At 35.4% G+C, this 16,958-nt stretch overlaps 1 protein-coding gene and 1 pseudogene across 1 annotated transcript; both read left to right on the plus strand.

Annotated features, from left to right (window-relative positions):
- Window positions 1-269: 269 nt before the first annotated feature.
- On the plus strand, window positions 270-1,206 carry LOC110794720 (probable glutathione S-transferase; annotated as a pseudogene).
- Window positions 1,207-3,472: 2,266 nt separating this feature from the next.
- LOC110794706 (probable UDP-N-acetylglucosamine--peptide N-acetylglucosaminyltransferase SEC) lies at window positions 3,473-13,480 on the plus strand. Its single transcript, XM_021999666.2, has 28 exons — window positions 3,473-3,973; window positions 4,662-4,810; window positions 4,906-5,004; window positions 5,110-5,160; window positions 6,037-6,153; window positions 6,296-6,352; window positions 7,322-7,441; window positions 7,599-7,661; window positions 7,769-7,847; window positions 8,360-8,469; window positions 8,570-8,623; window positions 8,718-8,785; window positions 8,883-8,985; window positions 9,070-9,272; window positions 9,350-9,446; window positions 9,794-9,865; window positions 9,962-10,038; window positions 10,112-10,228; window positions 10,311-10,395; window positions 10,480-10,647; window positions 10,771-10,881; window positions 10,961-11,047; window positions 11,166-11,293; window positions 11,420-11,502; window positions 11,693-11,798; window positions 11,914-12,060; window positions 12,810-12,930; window positions 13,033-13,480. Exons 1-28 carry the CDS (start codon window positions 3,838-3,840, stop codon window positions 13,144-13,146), a joined length of 2,922 nt encoding a protein of 973 aa, XP_021855358.1. The 5' UTR covers window positions 3,473-3,837; the 3' UTR covers window positions 13,147-13,480.
- The last annotated feature ends 3,478 nt before the right edge of the window (window positions 13,481-16,958 follow it).

Consider the following 16,958-nt stretch of genomic DNA (forward strand, 5'->3'; position numbering starts at 1 on the left):
CACGTCTTCTCTCTAGACCGTAAATTAATTGATATGTACAAATATATATTGATATGTACATGACTACATGCTATATAATTTACTTTTTTGGTGTAGAGAGAGCTACAAAGGGCAAGACGAGAAATGATGTAAACGAGATTCGATCTCAGGTCTTAGGCACCACCCCTCAAGACTTTACTAACTAAGCTAGTTGACATCCATGTACAAGCTATATAATTATGAAAGAAGAAAAAACCATGCAACAATCCTTCGGATATTTAAATATAAAGGAAGAAATTTAAAAATCAATGGATAATGAAGAGGTGAAGCTTTACGGAAGATGGGCAAGTCCCTTTAGCCATAGGATCCAAATAGCCCTTAAACTTAAGGGCATCCCTTATGTATACATAGAGGAAGACCTCACCAACAAGAGTCCTCAACTTTTGAAGTACAACCCTATTAATAAAAAGATCCCAATTTTGGTTCATAATGGTAAACCAATAGTAGAGTCACTCATTATCCTTCAATATATTAATTGATGAAACTTGGGAAAGATTTCCCCTTTTGCCTAAGGACCCTTGGGAGAAAGCTAATGCCCTTTCACGGGCAAACTTCATAGATGATAGGTTGTTTTGAGCGCGACAAAAGGCCTTGTGGGTTGATGAAAAAGAGTGTGAAGAGGCCATGGATGAAGCATTTGAATGCTTAGGATGGCTTGAAAATGAGCTTAGTGTGAAAAGGAAGAAGTTTTTTGGTGGTGAAAATGTTGGGTTTGTTGATATAGTTGCTAATGGGATTGCATATTGGGTTGGAGTACAAGAGGAAGTTACAAGAAAGAAGATTTTGGTGTATGAAAGATTTCCTCTATTGTGGAATTGGGCTCAAGAGTTTGTTAAGTTTGGTGTTGTAAAAGAATGTCTACCTCCTAGGGAGAAGTTGCTTGCTTTGTATCAAGCTCGTGTTGAAGGTTCCAAGCTACTTGTTCAATAACTTATTGATTAAGTCAATAACAAATTAAGACTAGTGCAAATTAATGTTGTGATTTATAAAGCTTATAAGTTTTTTTTGAGGGAAATAAAGTTTATAAGTTACCGATAAAGTTTGACCTAGTGGTTAAAATAGAGGGTATATACATTGGATACGTCACATGGTCGAATCCTCACCTTCTCCCGTTTGTAATTTGTAGCCCTTGTGGCTCATTCGCACCAAAAATAAATTAATAAAAGCATCTACGGGATTTGAAATTTAGCTTCAATTCATTCAAATCAACTTGTATAAGTTTAGATTAATTCGCTCCAAAATAACAAAGCCCTATTGAGGAATTCCAATCGGGATACATATGCATGACATTTCTGTATCAAAAAGAAAAAGACAACAATGTAGATATTCGTTAGTGGGTGTGAAATATTCGTTATATAAAAGCATACTCCGTATATATTTACTACTCCATCGGTCTCTTTTTGTTTTTTACGTTTTTTTTTGGGTTTTCCAAAATATTTTTTACATTTCTTTTTATATTATCACATAAATTATTTAATATTCGATCAAAATTTGTGTCCAATGATTATTTTAGCCAATTAAATTCATTTGGTCATTTAATATCTCACACTTTTCCATTTGGACATTAAATTTTTCTCATTTCAATATCAGAATTTTGATAAAAGTGAAAACATTATAAATAAACGTAATTTGACTTGTTTAAATAAAATAATAGAGGAATCTCAATGCACATTAATTAGTCGTTAAAACGCGTAAAAAATACCAAACGTAAAAACAAAAAGAGACGGAAGGAGTATATTAGGAGATCTACAGAAACTTACGACATTGAAAAATATTATGACACGATGAAAAAGTGTACGTAACAACTCTTTTGTTAGAAAATATAACTAACTAGTTCAGGGCCCGTGCAACGCACGACTACTACTAAAACAATTTATTATTTTAATAGCAAGTAAAAGACTTGTGATATTAGGAAAACATGAAAGTAAAAAGGATATATGAAAAGTATAAATTTAAAGTTGTGTAAAAAAAATATTCAAATGAACTAAATTTGCATGTTACTATACAAAGTTGAAAATTATAGTCGTTTACTTGTATGTAGAACGATCTAACAACGTTAACCAAAATCGAATGACTCAAGACTAATTTTCGAAAAGACCCGAGCATACCCGAGTTAGCCAAATACAACATATTTTGAATTGGGTAAAATCTTGGTAAATAAACTTATATGTTAGTCTACTTACCATGTATTATTATTTTAAATAACATTCTTACTTACCAGTTACCATGTATTATATTATTAATAGTAGACTAACATTAGAAGTTCATTTATCAATATTTTTAATATTTCTTATCAGATTAAAAAGTTATGATAATACATAAATAAAATTATATCATACAGGAAAAAATAATATTGATTTAACTTTCCTCCAATAATATATTGTGCAGTACACATCTATGGTAATTAAAATTATGTTTATCTTAGTTTCTAAAAAAATGTAATGTAATTTATTTATTTTAAAGTAAAAAAATAAAAAAATATTTTGGCGGGAAAAAATCGCATCAGGAAATGACACGTGTCATTTCTGGTGTCTCTTTTAGTATATAGTAACTATATTAGATCCCGTGCACGCATGGATTTTTGATATTTTTTTCACAAAATATTTAACTGAATATCTCCCAAAGTACTGCATAGTTATAACATTTTTAACATACTCGTCTAAATTTATTCATCTAATATGCATATTTAAAATGTTAATATAACAATTTGACCAAAATATTGAGTGATATGTTTTCCATTATTAATATAGCGATTTGACTAAAATATTACAAATTTAGAATAATTATTATTACTTCGTATCTATTATTTCCATAATTTGTAAATTAAAATTTGTTTCCATACATAAATAGTTATAAAAAAAAGGTGGAGAATAAAAATAAAATAAAACAGATACTCTTTTTTAGAAAAGTGGTTTTTGGCGGGAAACAATCGCACCAGGAATTGACACGTGTCATTCCTGGTGTCTCTTTTAGTATATAGTAATAGATAGATTAATTAGATGGTATGACTATTTGATTGTAGATCATAATTAATTTAATGTAATCATTTGATCATAACCTGTAATTATTTGATTAAAAATACGGCTAAATGGCAAGAAAGTTGTCTTACACATAAAACCGTTATATATATTTGTATGCCTAATTCATTGATAACTCATTACATCAAGGATTAACCATAAAATCAGAAACCGAATTACCTTCCCTAAAACAAATAATTTGTGTAACATTTTATTTATTTTAGGATAGGATCAATAGGTTGGAACCAGGAATCTGAAGGTGATAAAGGAATTTATTCTACAAATAAAATAAAAAAAAAAAGAATATAATCATAGGAATTATAAATTTATAATTATCGGGAAAGAAAAAGACAAAAGTTGCCCAAAACATTAAAACACGAAGTAACACCAAAATTACGTAAAGAACAACATTCACCGATCGAGTTGCTACACTTGGTTATGTTTCTTCTTCATCTGTCACCCTACACTTCAACGGCTCTGATTTCCATTTCCCTCCTCCTTTTTCTCTCTCCTCTTTTCCTGTAGACAAATGGCGTCCTTTACGCTCTCTTACAAACTCTGCTCATACCCATCTTCTCCACCTCTTTCCTAACGTCGTCATCATCATCTTCCTCCTCCAAATTCAGGAGAGAAAATGTTCGATTAGCATCAATTTGAAGGAACTTTATGCATTTTCGTAATTGGATGAATTATACAAAGTAGTTGATTGCACATATAGTGTGGTTTTGGTTGTTGTATGTGATCAGTTGTTGTTGGTTAGGGTTTTCTTACAGAATCGAATATGATTTCCTTACGAACCGAATCGCGGCAACAATGTCATCATCACAAGAACAGTGATCTGCAGCTGTCGAAATCGTCTTTCGATCTTAAATCCGATGTTAAGTTCAACCATTTCAAGGGCACCGAATCTCGTGAAGGTTTTTCTTTCTTCCCTCTTTTAATTTAAATCATGAATTTAATTGCTGGATATTATGAGCTTGATTTTTCTGTTTTTTTTGTTGATCATTTTTAAATTGATAGTATAAATTTGTGGGTGCATAGAGAGTTGTATAGGTTAGTGATGTAGACGAGATTTGATCCCGTGGTATTATCCCATAAGACTTTATTAACTGAGCTAGCTGCCGTCCTCATAATTGGTAGTGTAAGAACTAAGAAATTTGAATTTATTTGTAATTTGGAAGTTTGATTAGTGATGAATTATGATGCAAAAGGGTCCTTGTTTACGAGGGTTAGGAGTAATTTTGAATTCCGATCACCTTGTGATGTATTTTCAGAAAATGAAATCAAGTTTTTCGATGTTTATGTTCTTTATTCCTGCTTTAATAGCTATTGTTACATGTATTCAGTGCTAAAGGTATTGCACTGTTGCTTGTTACTTGAATTTAGCATGCTTGTGACTTTGTGAGCCATTGTTGGGGATAGTTATCGACTTATCGGGATTCGGGATGCTGGGTGTGGGGGGTTGTGCTAATGTTTGGAGTTTTTTAGTGGCAATGTCTGACAAATTTTTGGACACTCTATGGTGCTTCTGACTGTTGGTGAAGGCCTGAAGGGAGATTGCATCAATAATGTGGTTCTAACTTTCACTACAATATTATTTGTTAGATGTAAAAGAAGACGTGTTACTAGGTGCTGCGCATCAATTGTACAAGGCGGGCGACTATAAAAAGGCTTTGGAGCATAGTAATACTGTTTATGAAAGAAATCCGTTACGCACAGATAATCTTCTCCTTTTGGGTGCCATACATTATCAGGTTCCATTGGTTTTCTTATTTGTCTTCTTTTGCTAGTTTAATTTTAAACAGATTTCAGCTGATCCTTTGTCATTTGTGTTGTTGTCATATTCCAGCTGCATGATTTTGATATGTGCATTGCTAGGAATGAAGAAGCTATACAAATTGATCCGCATTTTGCAGAGTGTTTTGGCAACATGGCAAATGCATGGAAGGTGATTATAATGCATTGACATGAGATCATTAATGCTTTAATTTTATTTAATTGCTGGAAACGCGACACATGGATTTCTAGTCTTAATGCTACTTCCTTCGTACAGGAAAAAGGAAATGTAGATCTTGCAATCCGCTACTATTTAATTGCTATTGAGGTATGTTTCTTAGTGATACATGTGATCTATGCATATTCTGCAGCTAATCTGTCTTTACCTCTCTGTTATGTTACGTAAGTGGAATTTTCTGTATAATTGTGGTTGATATCAAAGTGGAAGCACAAATTGAAATAAGTAGTAATCAGTAAATAAATCAATTAGTAAAAGTTATCATCAGTAGAAGTCAGTTACAATTAGTAAAAATCAGTTCAAATAAGTAGTAATCAGTTTTAATCAGTAAATAAATCAATTTCAATTAGTAAAAGTCCGTTCACTTATTAAAAATATACTCCTTTTCTCTTTTTTAGTTTGTCCTATCTTACTCTCTTCCTTGGTTAAATGCATTTCTTTACAATGATCATTCACTATTTTAAGCATACTACTATACTAGACACTATTGGTCAACCTGACTCGTTAATTACACAGTTTACGCTTACTTATTTTTATTATAAAAGCTCAAAGTGGACTTCATTATGGAGATGGAGGGAGTATCTTAAGAATCTTGTCAGACCCTTTAGTAAACTGAAGAAACCATGCCTTTAGTAGCTTTTAGTTGTATTTCTGTGAAGATGATCCTTACTAACTATTTTAATTACATGATGATATGCTAATTGTTTTTGTACCTAGTGTCTTGTTTTACAATGTAGCTGGGTTCGCATCTTATTATTTGCTCTCAGCACTATTTTATTCTTTCAAAACCTGTGCGTGCTTGAAGATAATTCTTCATGAGTGTAACTTTATTGTCCACATAAACTGATATTCTTGTCGAATTTTAAGTGGTCGAGTCTAATCTTGTTCTTTCCCTGAATTTTATTATACTGTCTCATGTTGTTGTTCCTTGTGTCTAATGAATTTTCGTGTACATTATGCTTACAGCTGAGGCCAAATTTTGCGGATGCCTGGTCAAACTTAGCTAGTGCATACATGCGTAATGGAAGATTGATAGAGGCAGCCCAATGTTGCCGCCAGGCTCTGGCATTAAATCCTCTTTTGGTTAGACCCGGTTACTAATGCCACAGCGTTGTTATTCTTCCTTCTTTCTCCCTCTATGTCAACCTTGGTCAAATAGGGCTTAAGGTCAGAATTCTGGATTTCAACGCCATATCTTGGCTGAACTTTCTGTGCCTTTGATCAGGTCGATGCACATAGCAACCTTGGGAATCTAATGAAGGCACAAGGCTTAGTGCAAGAAGTAAGTCCTGCATGGTGATATACCAAAGATATTTATTTTTTCTTTACTTTAAAGGGAAACGTTAATTTACTTATCGTGTAAGTGATGAATATTCACTTTGCTTTCTTGAAGCTCGTTGGAAAGATGTTGGTCAGTATCAGCATGTGTTGCTAGTCTATAGAAAGACTAGACTTTTAATGATGATCTGTTTCTTACTTCATGTTGCATTTTAGCTTTTTTTTTTTTTTGATCTCCTATTCAATTCCTCTTTGTTTATTCTTTTCCTTTTTTAAATTATGGGGTATACGAGAGGAAGAAAGTTGCCAAAGGGAAGTTCTTGAACTCAGTGATAATGTCTTCTTCTATACATAGTTGTTAATTTGTAATGTTCAATATTGTGTTATCTAACAGTAGTCTCCATCTAGTTCTAGCAAACCATTCATTTTCAATTCCGGGTATGATCATCCTATCGGTAGATTTTGCTTTTATGAAATAGGCTCAAAATGATATACTCCCTCCGTTTCTGTTTAATTACCCACTTTCCTTTTATGGATGTTCTCTTTTAATCTTCGCACGGGTAACTTACTTCTTTTAGACATTTGACCCACCGCTTTACTCTCACATATACTACTTTATGCAAGTTACTATCACACTTTAGCTTTTATCTCTCCTAAAATAGTATGGGAGCATTGGTATTGATGGAAAGTGAAGTGAGTAGATCAAAATGAAATGGAGGGAATATGTAACTTGAACGGGAAATGATTGTCTCAATATTTGATTTTCCTTTTGTCCCCCCCACCCCCCTTAATTTTCTTTTCTTTCTTCTTCAATCACCAGTTTTGTTACTGATGGGAGTAATTTGTGTCTGTAAATGGCTTGATTTACGGTTCAGTACATATATCAATTCTTGGCTACACGGCAGGCTCTAATGTTGATCATGTTGTTACTTCCATCTCCAAGTCTTCATATTGTAGAATTATTTTTGTGCAGGCTTATAGTTGCTATCTTGAGGCTATACGTATACAACCAACTTTTGCGGTTGCTTGGTCAAATCTTGCTGGCCTTTTTATGGAATCGGGTGATCTAAATAGGGCTCTTCAGTATTACAAGGTAGATAGAACTCTTGTGTCCCCTTTTCTTTTGAAATTATGGTGTACAGTTAAGTGTAACTTTTCGTGCTTCACTTTATTATTCTGACTGATAATTCTGATCTTATTTTTTTTCCAATCACTTGTGAGTTGTGACCTTCATGCTTGCTTTTTCTCAGGAAGCTGTGAAACTTAAACCATCTTTTCCTGATGCGTATTTGAACTTGGGAAATGTTTACAAGGTAAATTGGTTTAAAGTGCTTCTTTCTATGCTGCTGAGTAGGTTAGTTTAACAACATATTTATGCATGGAGAAAAAGCAGGCTTTTTATTTATTTTTCTTCTTTCAGGCTTTGGGAATGAGTCAAGAAGCTGTCACGTGCTATCAGCATGCTCTTCAGGCGCGACCAAACTATGCAATGGCATTCGGTAAGCTTCCTTCTATTTTTTTTCTACGTTATTGTTGTAGGAGTTATGAGATTAGATAAATCTCTGAGATTTGAATTATTGTGATGTTCTGTTTGTTTCTTCCCGAAACTACCAATGACTTTTTCAGCTATCTGTCTGGATAATGGAACTACTGATGCCTTTTTGAACCCAAGCTTCAAAGTCATTGTATATTATTAATTAACACACTCATGGCCAAAGTTTTTCTTTCTTCAACTAGAATATTCCGACCAAGAATAACATAGAAGTGGAGGGAGAATGTAACATGGTTGTATTATATTCGTACTTTCATTTATTGATTGTGGGGAAACTGTTGTAGCTTGTGTTAGACTACCCATGAATGTGTATTTCTCATATATGATTTATTTGTTTCAAGTTGGCATGTTTGGCTGTCAGAAGTATTTCTGGGTTTGATTTTATGTTCGTTGATGGATATTTCGCCAAATTAGTATTGTCTATGTTTGTGACATAGCATTGTGGCCTTACAATGGCAGGTAATTTGGCTAGTACGTATTATGAGCAAGGGCAGTTGGATTTGGCAATTCTTCATTACAAAGAGGCCATTAACTGTGATTCAGGGTTTCTGGAGGCATACAATAATTTGGTTTGTTTCTGGGATCTTTCTGATTATGAGGAATCATTTTGTATATTCCGCATATTGTCATGTTATTAGACCTGATTTGGTTTTTTTTCCCTTAAATAAGGGTAATGCGCTTAAAGATGTGGGCAGAGTTGATGAAGCAATCCAATGCTATAATGTAGGTTTTTTCAGCAGCGATTTTTTTTTTTTTAATTTCAGATTGACACCAAATTTTGCGATCTAATACATTGATTTAATATTCTTCTGTGAAGCAATGTCTTTCTCTACAACCTCATCACCCTCAAGCTTTAACCAACCTCGGAAATATTTATATGGAATGGTAAAATTTCTAGTCTTCTTTTCCTTAGTTAGTTTGTCTCGGTCTTTTATTTGTATGCTTGGTACAGCTTATAATTACCGATATTTCTTGTGGGCAGGAATATGGTGGCAGTGGCAGCTACTTATTATAAGGCAACATTGAGTGTCACATCTGGATTGTCTGCTCCCTTCAACAATCTGGCAGTTATTTATAAACAGCAGGTATTATGATCATCTGTTTCCTCATTTATCTTTACGTTCTTTCGCCTCCGTATTTCCTGACCTTCCTTTCTTTTCTTGTACTAGGGTAATTATGCAGATGCAATATCTTGCTACAACGAAGTTTTACGTATTGATCCATTGGCCGCTGATGGTCTAGTGAATAGAGGAAATACTTATAAGGAGCTTGGAAGAGTGAGTGAAGCACTCCAGGACTATATTAATGCTATTAACATACGACCTACCATGGCTGAAGCACATGCTAATCTGGCTTCAGCTTATAAAGACAGGTAAGGGTATTGCTACAAATATATTAGTAGTCCCGTCGTTGAGTTAACTATTAATACATGGAGCATTCTTGTTGCAGTGGACATGTGGAAGCAGCAATTAAAAGCTACAAACAAGCATTGGAGTTGCGCCCAGATTTCCCAGAAGCGACTTGTAATCTTCTCCACACTTTACAGGTACTAGTGTTTGCGTGAAGTATTTGCATCAACTTTAAAGCCACAGCAGTGCATCATCTTCATAACGCATGGCTTGGTTTTTTAAGGATGATATAAAAAGTTTTTATCATATTTCAAGGCTTATACAAATGGATAATACGATTATAATTCTTTTTGGTATTACAACTAATTTCAAAGACGTTTTGCCACCTATCTTTGCCCATATACATTTTTTTTGAGCTTGATCGAACTTGTAATATGTGTATGTTATCAGTTTGTATGGTGAATGAATTTATGCTCGACTCCCATTGATATTTCAGTAAAAGTTCTTTTGGTTAATACGATTAATCTTATCACACTTTGTACAGTGCGTTTGCAGCTGGGAAAATAAAGACAAAATGTTTTCCGAAGTTGAGGGGATAATCAAAAGACAAGTTAAGGTTAGAAGCAATTCCGATCTGTATATCCTTTAAACCTACCCTCGGATTTTAAGTAATCAGCTAACTTTGCTTTTGAATAATTGATTCTGATTTTAGATGTCAGTTCTTCCAAGTGTACAACCTTTTCATGCGATCGCATATCCTCTTGATTCTATGCTTGCTCTTGAAATCAGGTAAGCTTACCTATCAATTTCCTTCAACAGAAAGTGTAAATTTGAGGCCTAACTTATGGCTTCCATCTTCTAGCCGTAAGTATGCGCAGCACTGCTCAGTAGTTGCATCCCGCTATGCACTGTCTCCCTTCAAGCACCCGCAACCTATTACAATAAAGAGTGAAGGCGGTTTCCAGAGGCTTAGGGTTGGGTGAGTCCGATGATTTAGTAGTGTTATATCAATTGGAGTTGCTTTGTTGCCATCTTAATAACTTTGTGTTTGTACTATGCAGTTACGTGAGCAGTGACTTTGGTAACCATCCTCTTTCACATCTAATGGGCTCTGTGTTTGGTATGCACAATAGAGAAAATGTTGAGGTATTTCTGGCACTATCATAAACTATTTGGTTTTGGTGCTTTTCGTAGTGCACTTGTGATAATCAGATGAAGCAAACTGTCCAGGTTTTCTGTTACGCGTTAAGCCCTAATGATGGGACTGAGTGGAGACAACGAACTCAATCGGAAGCTGAGCATTTTGTAGATGTATCTGCTATGTCATCAGATATGATAGCCAAACTTATTAATCAGGATAACATACAGATTCTTGTTAACCTCAATGGCTACACCAAAGTAAGAATACTTCATCATATGTCATCGACTCATCGTTCATCAGAACTTATTTGCATTAGTCTTTAGTAGGAAGTTTGGAACCTCTCTAACTTTATCCTTTCAAATCCATTCATGTAAACACAGGGTGCCAGAAATGAAATATTCGCCATGCAACCCGCACCTATTCAGGTCTCATACATGGGATTTCCAGGCACGATGGGTGCGTCATACATTGACTACCTAGTCACTGATGAGGTTGGAGGCGAACAAGTTTCTTATTATTTATATCTTGTTGACTAATGCTAATAAATAACACCTTTACTCCTATTTCCAGTTTGTATCACCTTTCCGTTCTGCTCATATTTACTCCGAGAAGCTCGTTCATCTCCCTCATTGCTACTTTGTAAATGATTACAAACAGGTTTGTTTTCCTGCCTTTTGGATACTCGAACTTTGAATTCTTTTGTTTTTTCTGAACTGTTATTACCCCATAAGTTCTTCCTCTGAGTGAATATGTAAATTTCTTTTATTTTGCCCAGAAAAATAGAGATTTATTGGAACCAAATTGCCACCCCAAACGTTCAGATTATGGCCTTCCAGAAGACAAATTCTTGTTTGCATGCTTCAATCAATTATATAAAATGGATCCTGAAATCTTCACTACCTGGTACTTCTTGCCATCTTCCTTTGTACCTTTCAGTACGCATCTACCTACAACTTTTTTAGATTCCTTATTCTGATAGGAAGTACTCTATAATTGCTAATAACATTATAAATCTTGTTTTGTTTCAAGGTGCAATATTCTTAAACGTGTACCAAACAGTGCCTTGTGGCTTCTAAAATTTCCAGCTGCTGGAGAATCGAGACTACGTGCATGTAAGTTGGTCTCGTTCCTTCCCTGGAGAAGGATTTTTTCCCCTTTGATTATTACCATGTATGTAAAATTTTCGCAACACGCATATTTTCACTAGAAAGTGCAATCAACCAAAAGTTATTCTTCACTATCATGGGTTCTCAATCTCCACACCTCCATTAATCTATCGTTATTTTTCTTCATGTGCTACAGATGCTGCTGCTCAAGGAGTAGGGCAAGATCAGATTATATTTACAGATGTTGCTGCAAAAAATGAGCACATCAGACGCAGTGCTTTGGCTGATCTGTTTTTGGACACGTAACAGTTTTTCTCTGTTTTACTTACATAGCGCACCTTTTGTTATCGGGTAGTTTCCTACTGTTGCTTAATTTTTGTTCAGTTTTAGTTGATGTGTGAATGTTACGTCTTTTAGGCCTTTATGCAATGGTCACACCACCGGCACAGATATCCTGTGGGCTGGCTTACCAATGATTACTTTGCCCCTTGAGAAAATGGCTACAAGAGTTGCTGGTTCACTATGTCTTGCTACTGGACTTGGAGAAGAGATGATAGTGCACAGGTAATCATTACATATCCAGGTGCTTTATTATATTAGCTGTATATACTCCCTCCGTCCCAAAAAGATTGTCCCATTTGACTTTATACACAATGCACGATTTAAAACGTAAATATCTCTAATTCTACACGCGTAAAATTTATATAAAATTGTATATTCTAAAAATATACATTAAAATGAATCTAACAAGACCCCACATGATAATATTATTTCTTACTCCGTATAAACTAATGAGAATTCATGGTCAAAGTTTTCAACATTTGACCAAAAAGTTGCAATGGGGCAATCTTTTAGGGACCGAGGGAGTATGCATTATCCTGATGTAATTTCCTTTGCACGTTACGTTCATGATTCTCAAGGTGTTACTTGATACGCAGTCTAGAATACATCAGATTGATTGATGTGTCATATAAAGTTATTAGTCGGGTAAATATCTTCTCAAAAGATGCCAGTGTATTGAAAACAAGATACCCCAGACTCCCAGAGGCCTAGTTACCAACCATTATTATTTTTCAAAACATGTTCGGATTTAAGTGATATCCCTGGTTTGAGTTCTTCGTCCTTCTTTTTGGAATTTTGGTTTGCGCTGAGGGCATAGTATAAGAGTCTGTCCCCCTTCTTCTGAGAGAATTTCTCACTTGGAATTCAGGTTTTTATCAAGTTGTGTGGTGTGAATTTTTTGTTAGCTTGTTTAGAAGTTTGGCTGTTAAAAGGAGCTTTACTTATTTAAACAATGCTCATGGTATTGGTAGTATCGAGGACTATGAAGAGCGGGCAGTTGCACTGGCATTAAATCCTTCAAAACTTGAGTCCCTTAGAAACCAATTGAAGGCTGTTCGTTTAACTTGCCCGTTGTTCGACACCGCTCGTTGGGTGAGCTTCCTCTCTCTCTCTTTGAATCTCGTACGACTTCAACCATGTGCGGTTGGAGTTTGTCATTGATTATTGACTGATGCTATTCATTTGAATTCCCAGGTTAAAAACCTCGAAAGAGCTTTTTACAAGATGTGGAATTTGTATTGCACAGACAAGCATCCTCAGCCTTTCAAGGTGACTGAAAATGATGTGGATTTCCCTCTTGATAGGTAGGTAAAACTGTAAAAGTGTAAAACTAGCTGAACGGACTGTAAATAGATTGTAGAGTTAAGAGGGACGGTGAGCGGAGGAGTCTACCCATCCAGTCGAGACAACGTCTCAAAATGACGTCTTGTGGATGAAAACTGGGGGTTACACCCCGAAAGTCCTCTGATAATGATTTGAGTGTTGTAATATGTAGATTATTACTTGGTATATTCTTACTGGTCTGTTGAGCGTGTAATTGAGGGTTGAGTGATTTGCCTGTAAAAACATGGTTAAGAGGTGTAAAAGTTTCTAGTCTGTATGTTTGCTTCGGAAGTTGAGAGATTGATGTTTCCTTGGCTTCCACAGGTTTGTCCTCCCATTTTTCTTGTCATTGTTTGAGCAACTAATTTGGCTGCATTTTGCGGTGAACCTTTTTTACTTCATATACGGATGAATATAGGTTCAAACTTTGTGCTTAACTTATTTTGTTGTCATATACGGATGAATATAGGTTCAAACTTTGTGCTTAACTTATTTTGTTGGGTAATGTCAGTTTTTCGGTAGGGAAAACTGAAAAAGGCAAACGACACCACTAGAGAGTATGATTGTTCAAATGGTATAATATGGCAAGAGGAATATACAAAGTAAGGTTTTGTAGAGGGATTTCCTTGGATAATGCTTAACAAATAACGAAATACCAAAAATATGTTCCTTTTCAATATAATTGCCAATTTAACGTTCACGTCATCGGGTATTTTAGATTTTTTTTTTTTTCCCGGTTCTTCTACAAGCCGCCAACTCAATTGCGGTTTAACGCATTATGAAACCGGTAATTGAATTGGCGGTTCTACTATAAAACTTCTTTTTTAAAAAAAAATCCTGAAAACAAAATACATTGCACGCTTACTATCAACATCAAGACAACAAGAACAACAAAAATGGCGGTGAAGTAAAATTTATAACAACAATTTCAAAATTCTTGATCAAATTCAACAATAATTACGAGTTCTTGATCAAATTCAAGCAAACCCCCCAAAAAAACAATTAAGCTTTTTAACAATATTTATAAAATTCACATATTTACAAATCCCCTTTACTTGTTGTTGCGTGTCTGCGACCACCACTTCTGGCGGAGGTTGTGCAGAAGGAATAGGCTTCTCGTTCGCCTCTAACATCTAATGGTTAGTCACTTGTGTTTGAAGTACAAAGTTGATTCAGAAGCCTCATCGAACCAAAATCCAAAGCCAATTTTGATCCAACCACGAGCTGGTTGCAAGATGAGAGAATTAGTTGCATAAATGTCGTCAATTGCTAGAATATATAGCCAATTCCATTCTCCTAGAAGACATTGAACCTCTGACTAAGGCCATGTTTTGTTCACCTTATTTCCAATTATTTCAGGAAAAATAAGTTAAGATAAGTTCAGGAAAAATAAGGGTTGACCAAGTATAATTTATAACTAAAATAAGTTTTGATAAGTTTTAATAAGTTCGGATAAATTCAGTTAAATTCAGATAAGTTCAGATAAGATAAGTTCAGAAAAAATAAGTGAAAATCAGGTGAATATAACGCACCATAAAGCCATTTTTTTTGGGAGTTGTGAAAGCTCAAGAAGAAAGGTAGTGGATCCAAAAAGGCGGAAGGAAGGTGAGGAGGAGTGGTGCACTGGTGCAACAGTGAGGTCTTTGTCTTATGCGGAGTACCAAACGTATACCAAACCGCTAACTGAGTTGGCGGTGTATCAAACCGCTAACTGAGTTGGCGGTTATCTAACTGCTAATTGACACCGCCAACTCAATTAGCGGTTTACCATAGTTAATCGCTAATGTTGGCGATTTTGTATTGACTTGTAAAAAAATATTAAGACCGGATTTTATGCTGACGTGGAAATTATATTGGGAATTATATTGAAAAGGGACATATTTTGAGAATTTTGTTATCTTTAAGCATTATCTACGGAAATCGCTCAACTAAAAAATCGAAGTACCAAAAATCGAAGTTTTGTAAGGGTCTTTTATTATGCCTTTCACCAATGATATTTTGCTACAGTTGCAATGTGTACCACATAAATAACCGGGGAAGGATTGATTGAACACAATAAAAAGCGGGTGGGGATAACAGTCGTATTATGGAGAAGTTGATGTCTAGAGTGTCATTAAGTCAAAGAAGCATTGATTGAGACTTGGATCATACTTAGTAACAAGTGACCGGGCATAATAATGAACGTATGGTCAACCGTTGATGGAGGACGGTGGATAATGACGGTGGTGTCGGAGTATCAGTGAAGGTGAGGAGAGAGAGTGAAAGGAGAGAGTCAATAAAGGAGGTAAAAGGGGCAGGTAATTGGAAAATAATCTAGTAAGGGTACAATGGGAAGTTCATAGTAAATTAGGTTGTTTTTGTTGTTCAACGCCCTACAAATACACAAAAACGCCCTATTTTTTATATGTTTATCCTATTTCCCCTTACTCATTTACCATTCCCTCTTTCACATTGTATTTACTCTTACCTCACTATATTCTTTTACCATCTCTCTCACCCAACCAAACCACCAACCAGGCCACCACCACTTCATCCATAATCACCGGAGCTACCGCAGTTCACGGAGGTACCCCTGGAGTCCGACGAAATTATGTGTTTTCGAGCAATGTGTCTAGCCTCCCTCATCCGATGAATTGTTCTTCATTCATCTACAACCCAATTACAGTGAGTTACCTCTTTATTTCTCTTGGGTAATTTTCGGAAAAATAGGGCGAGACTACGTCTAAATGAGTGTAGCCCATGGGGTAGACTGAAATAATCTCAGTCTAGCCCATGGGGTAGACTAGAATCATCTCATTCTAGCCCATGGGGTAGACTTATATCATCTTAGTGACACCTATTCTGCCAAAAACTAGTCAGAGCAAAGACTAAGATTAGTTGAGTCTTAACCATTGATAAGACTACATCTAACACAGTCATACCCTTGGGCAAGACTAGATCAGCTCTAGTCTCATTCGATCTTCACCATTGTTGAATTACAGACCCAAACCAAGCATGGGAAGAACTGTACCTTTGTGGCTTTGACAACCACACATTCCCGACACCTATCCAAATATTTGATTCATCTCCAACAAATACAAAAAACCCTTCACCATATGAATCCAATTTCAGAAATTGAGTTAGGCAACTTGACGGGCATCGTTGGGGTGCAGTGGTGGTCTGCGGTGGTGGGAACCGATGGACTGAAATCCCTTCGACATATAGCCTGATGTGGTGGGAACGAGCAACGACTTCAATTGAAATGGTTAGATCTTTGAAGAGGAGAGAACATGGGCAAGTAAGGGACCTTCGAAGGTCATCGTTGATGGATGACGGTGGATAATTGCAACACCCCGACAATTCTCTCTTTTCTAAAATAACCTTTTAATATGAAACATAGAGAATTATCAACCAGTATCGCCCGTGTGAAAACGTAACGGCTTATTCAAAATTTTGCAGCGGAAAACATAAACTAACTTTAAATTTATAAATAGTTAACTACTGAATCAATTCCCAAAACCAACCAACGAAAATAAGGTCAACGCAACTGATTCAACAAGTTTAAAGTCCAATTTAAACAAACCAAAGTTAATTACTTTAGCAAATCAAAACTAAACTATAAGCTCTCCAATCCCGAACCTAATGATGCATCATTTACAAACCTGTAGATGGACAATGCTCATTGATCCTTAGAGACTGCTCACCAAAATGGGTCATCACATGATCAATAAGGTATATCCATGATCAACACACAACTGCTCACCAAAATGGGTCATCAAAGGATCAATAAGGTATAGTCATGATCAACACACAACTGC

Source organism: Spinacia oleracea, chromosome 4 (assembly GCF_020520425.1).
Source record: "Spinacia oleracea cultivar Varoflay chromosome 4, BTI_SOV_V1, whole genome shotgun sequence".
NCBI lineage: Eukaryota > Viridiplantae > Streptophyta > Magnoliopsida > Caryophyllales > Amaranthaceae > Spinacia > Spinacia oleracea.

Excerpts from the sequence above, each read along its gene's own strand:
- LOC110794706 (XM_021999666.2), top strand. The coding sequence starts at position 3,838 with ATGATTTCCTTACGAACCGAATCGCGGCAACAATGTCATCATCACAAG. Across the intron at positions 8,624-8,717 it reads AAGCAATCCAATGCTATAAT|CAATGTCTTTCTCTACAACC; the intron begins GTAGGTTTTTTC and ends TCTTCTGTGAAG. Across the intron at positions 10,229-10,310 it reads TTCCAGAGGCTTAGGGTTGG|TTACGTGAGCAGTGACTTTG; the intron begins GTGAGTCCGATG and ends TGTACTATGCAG.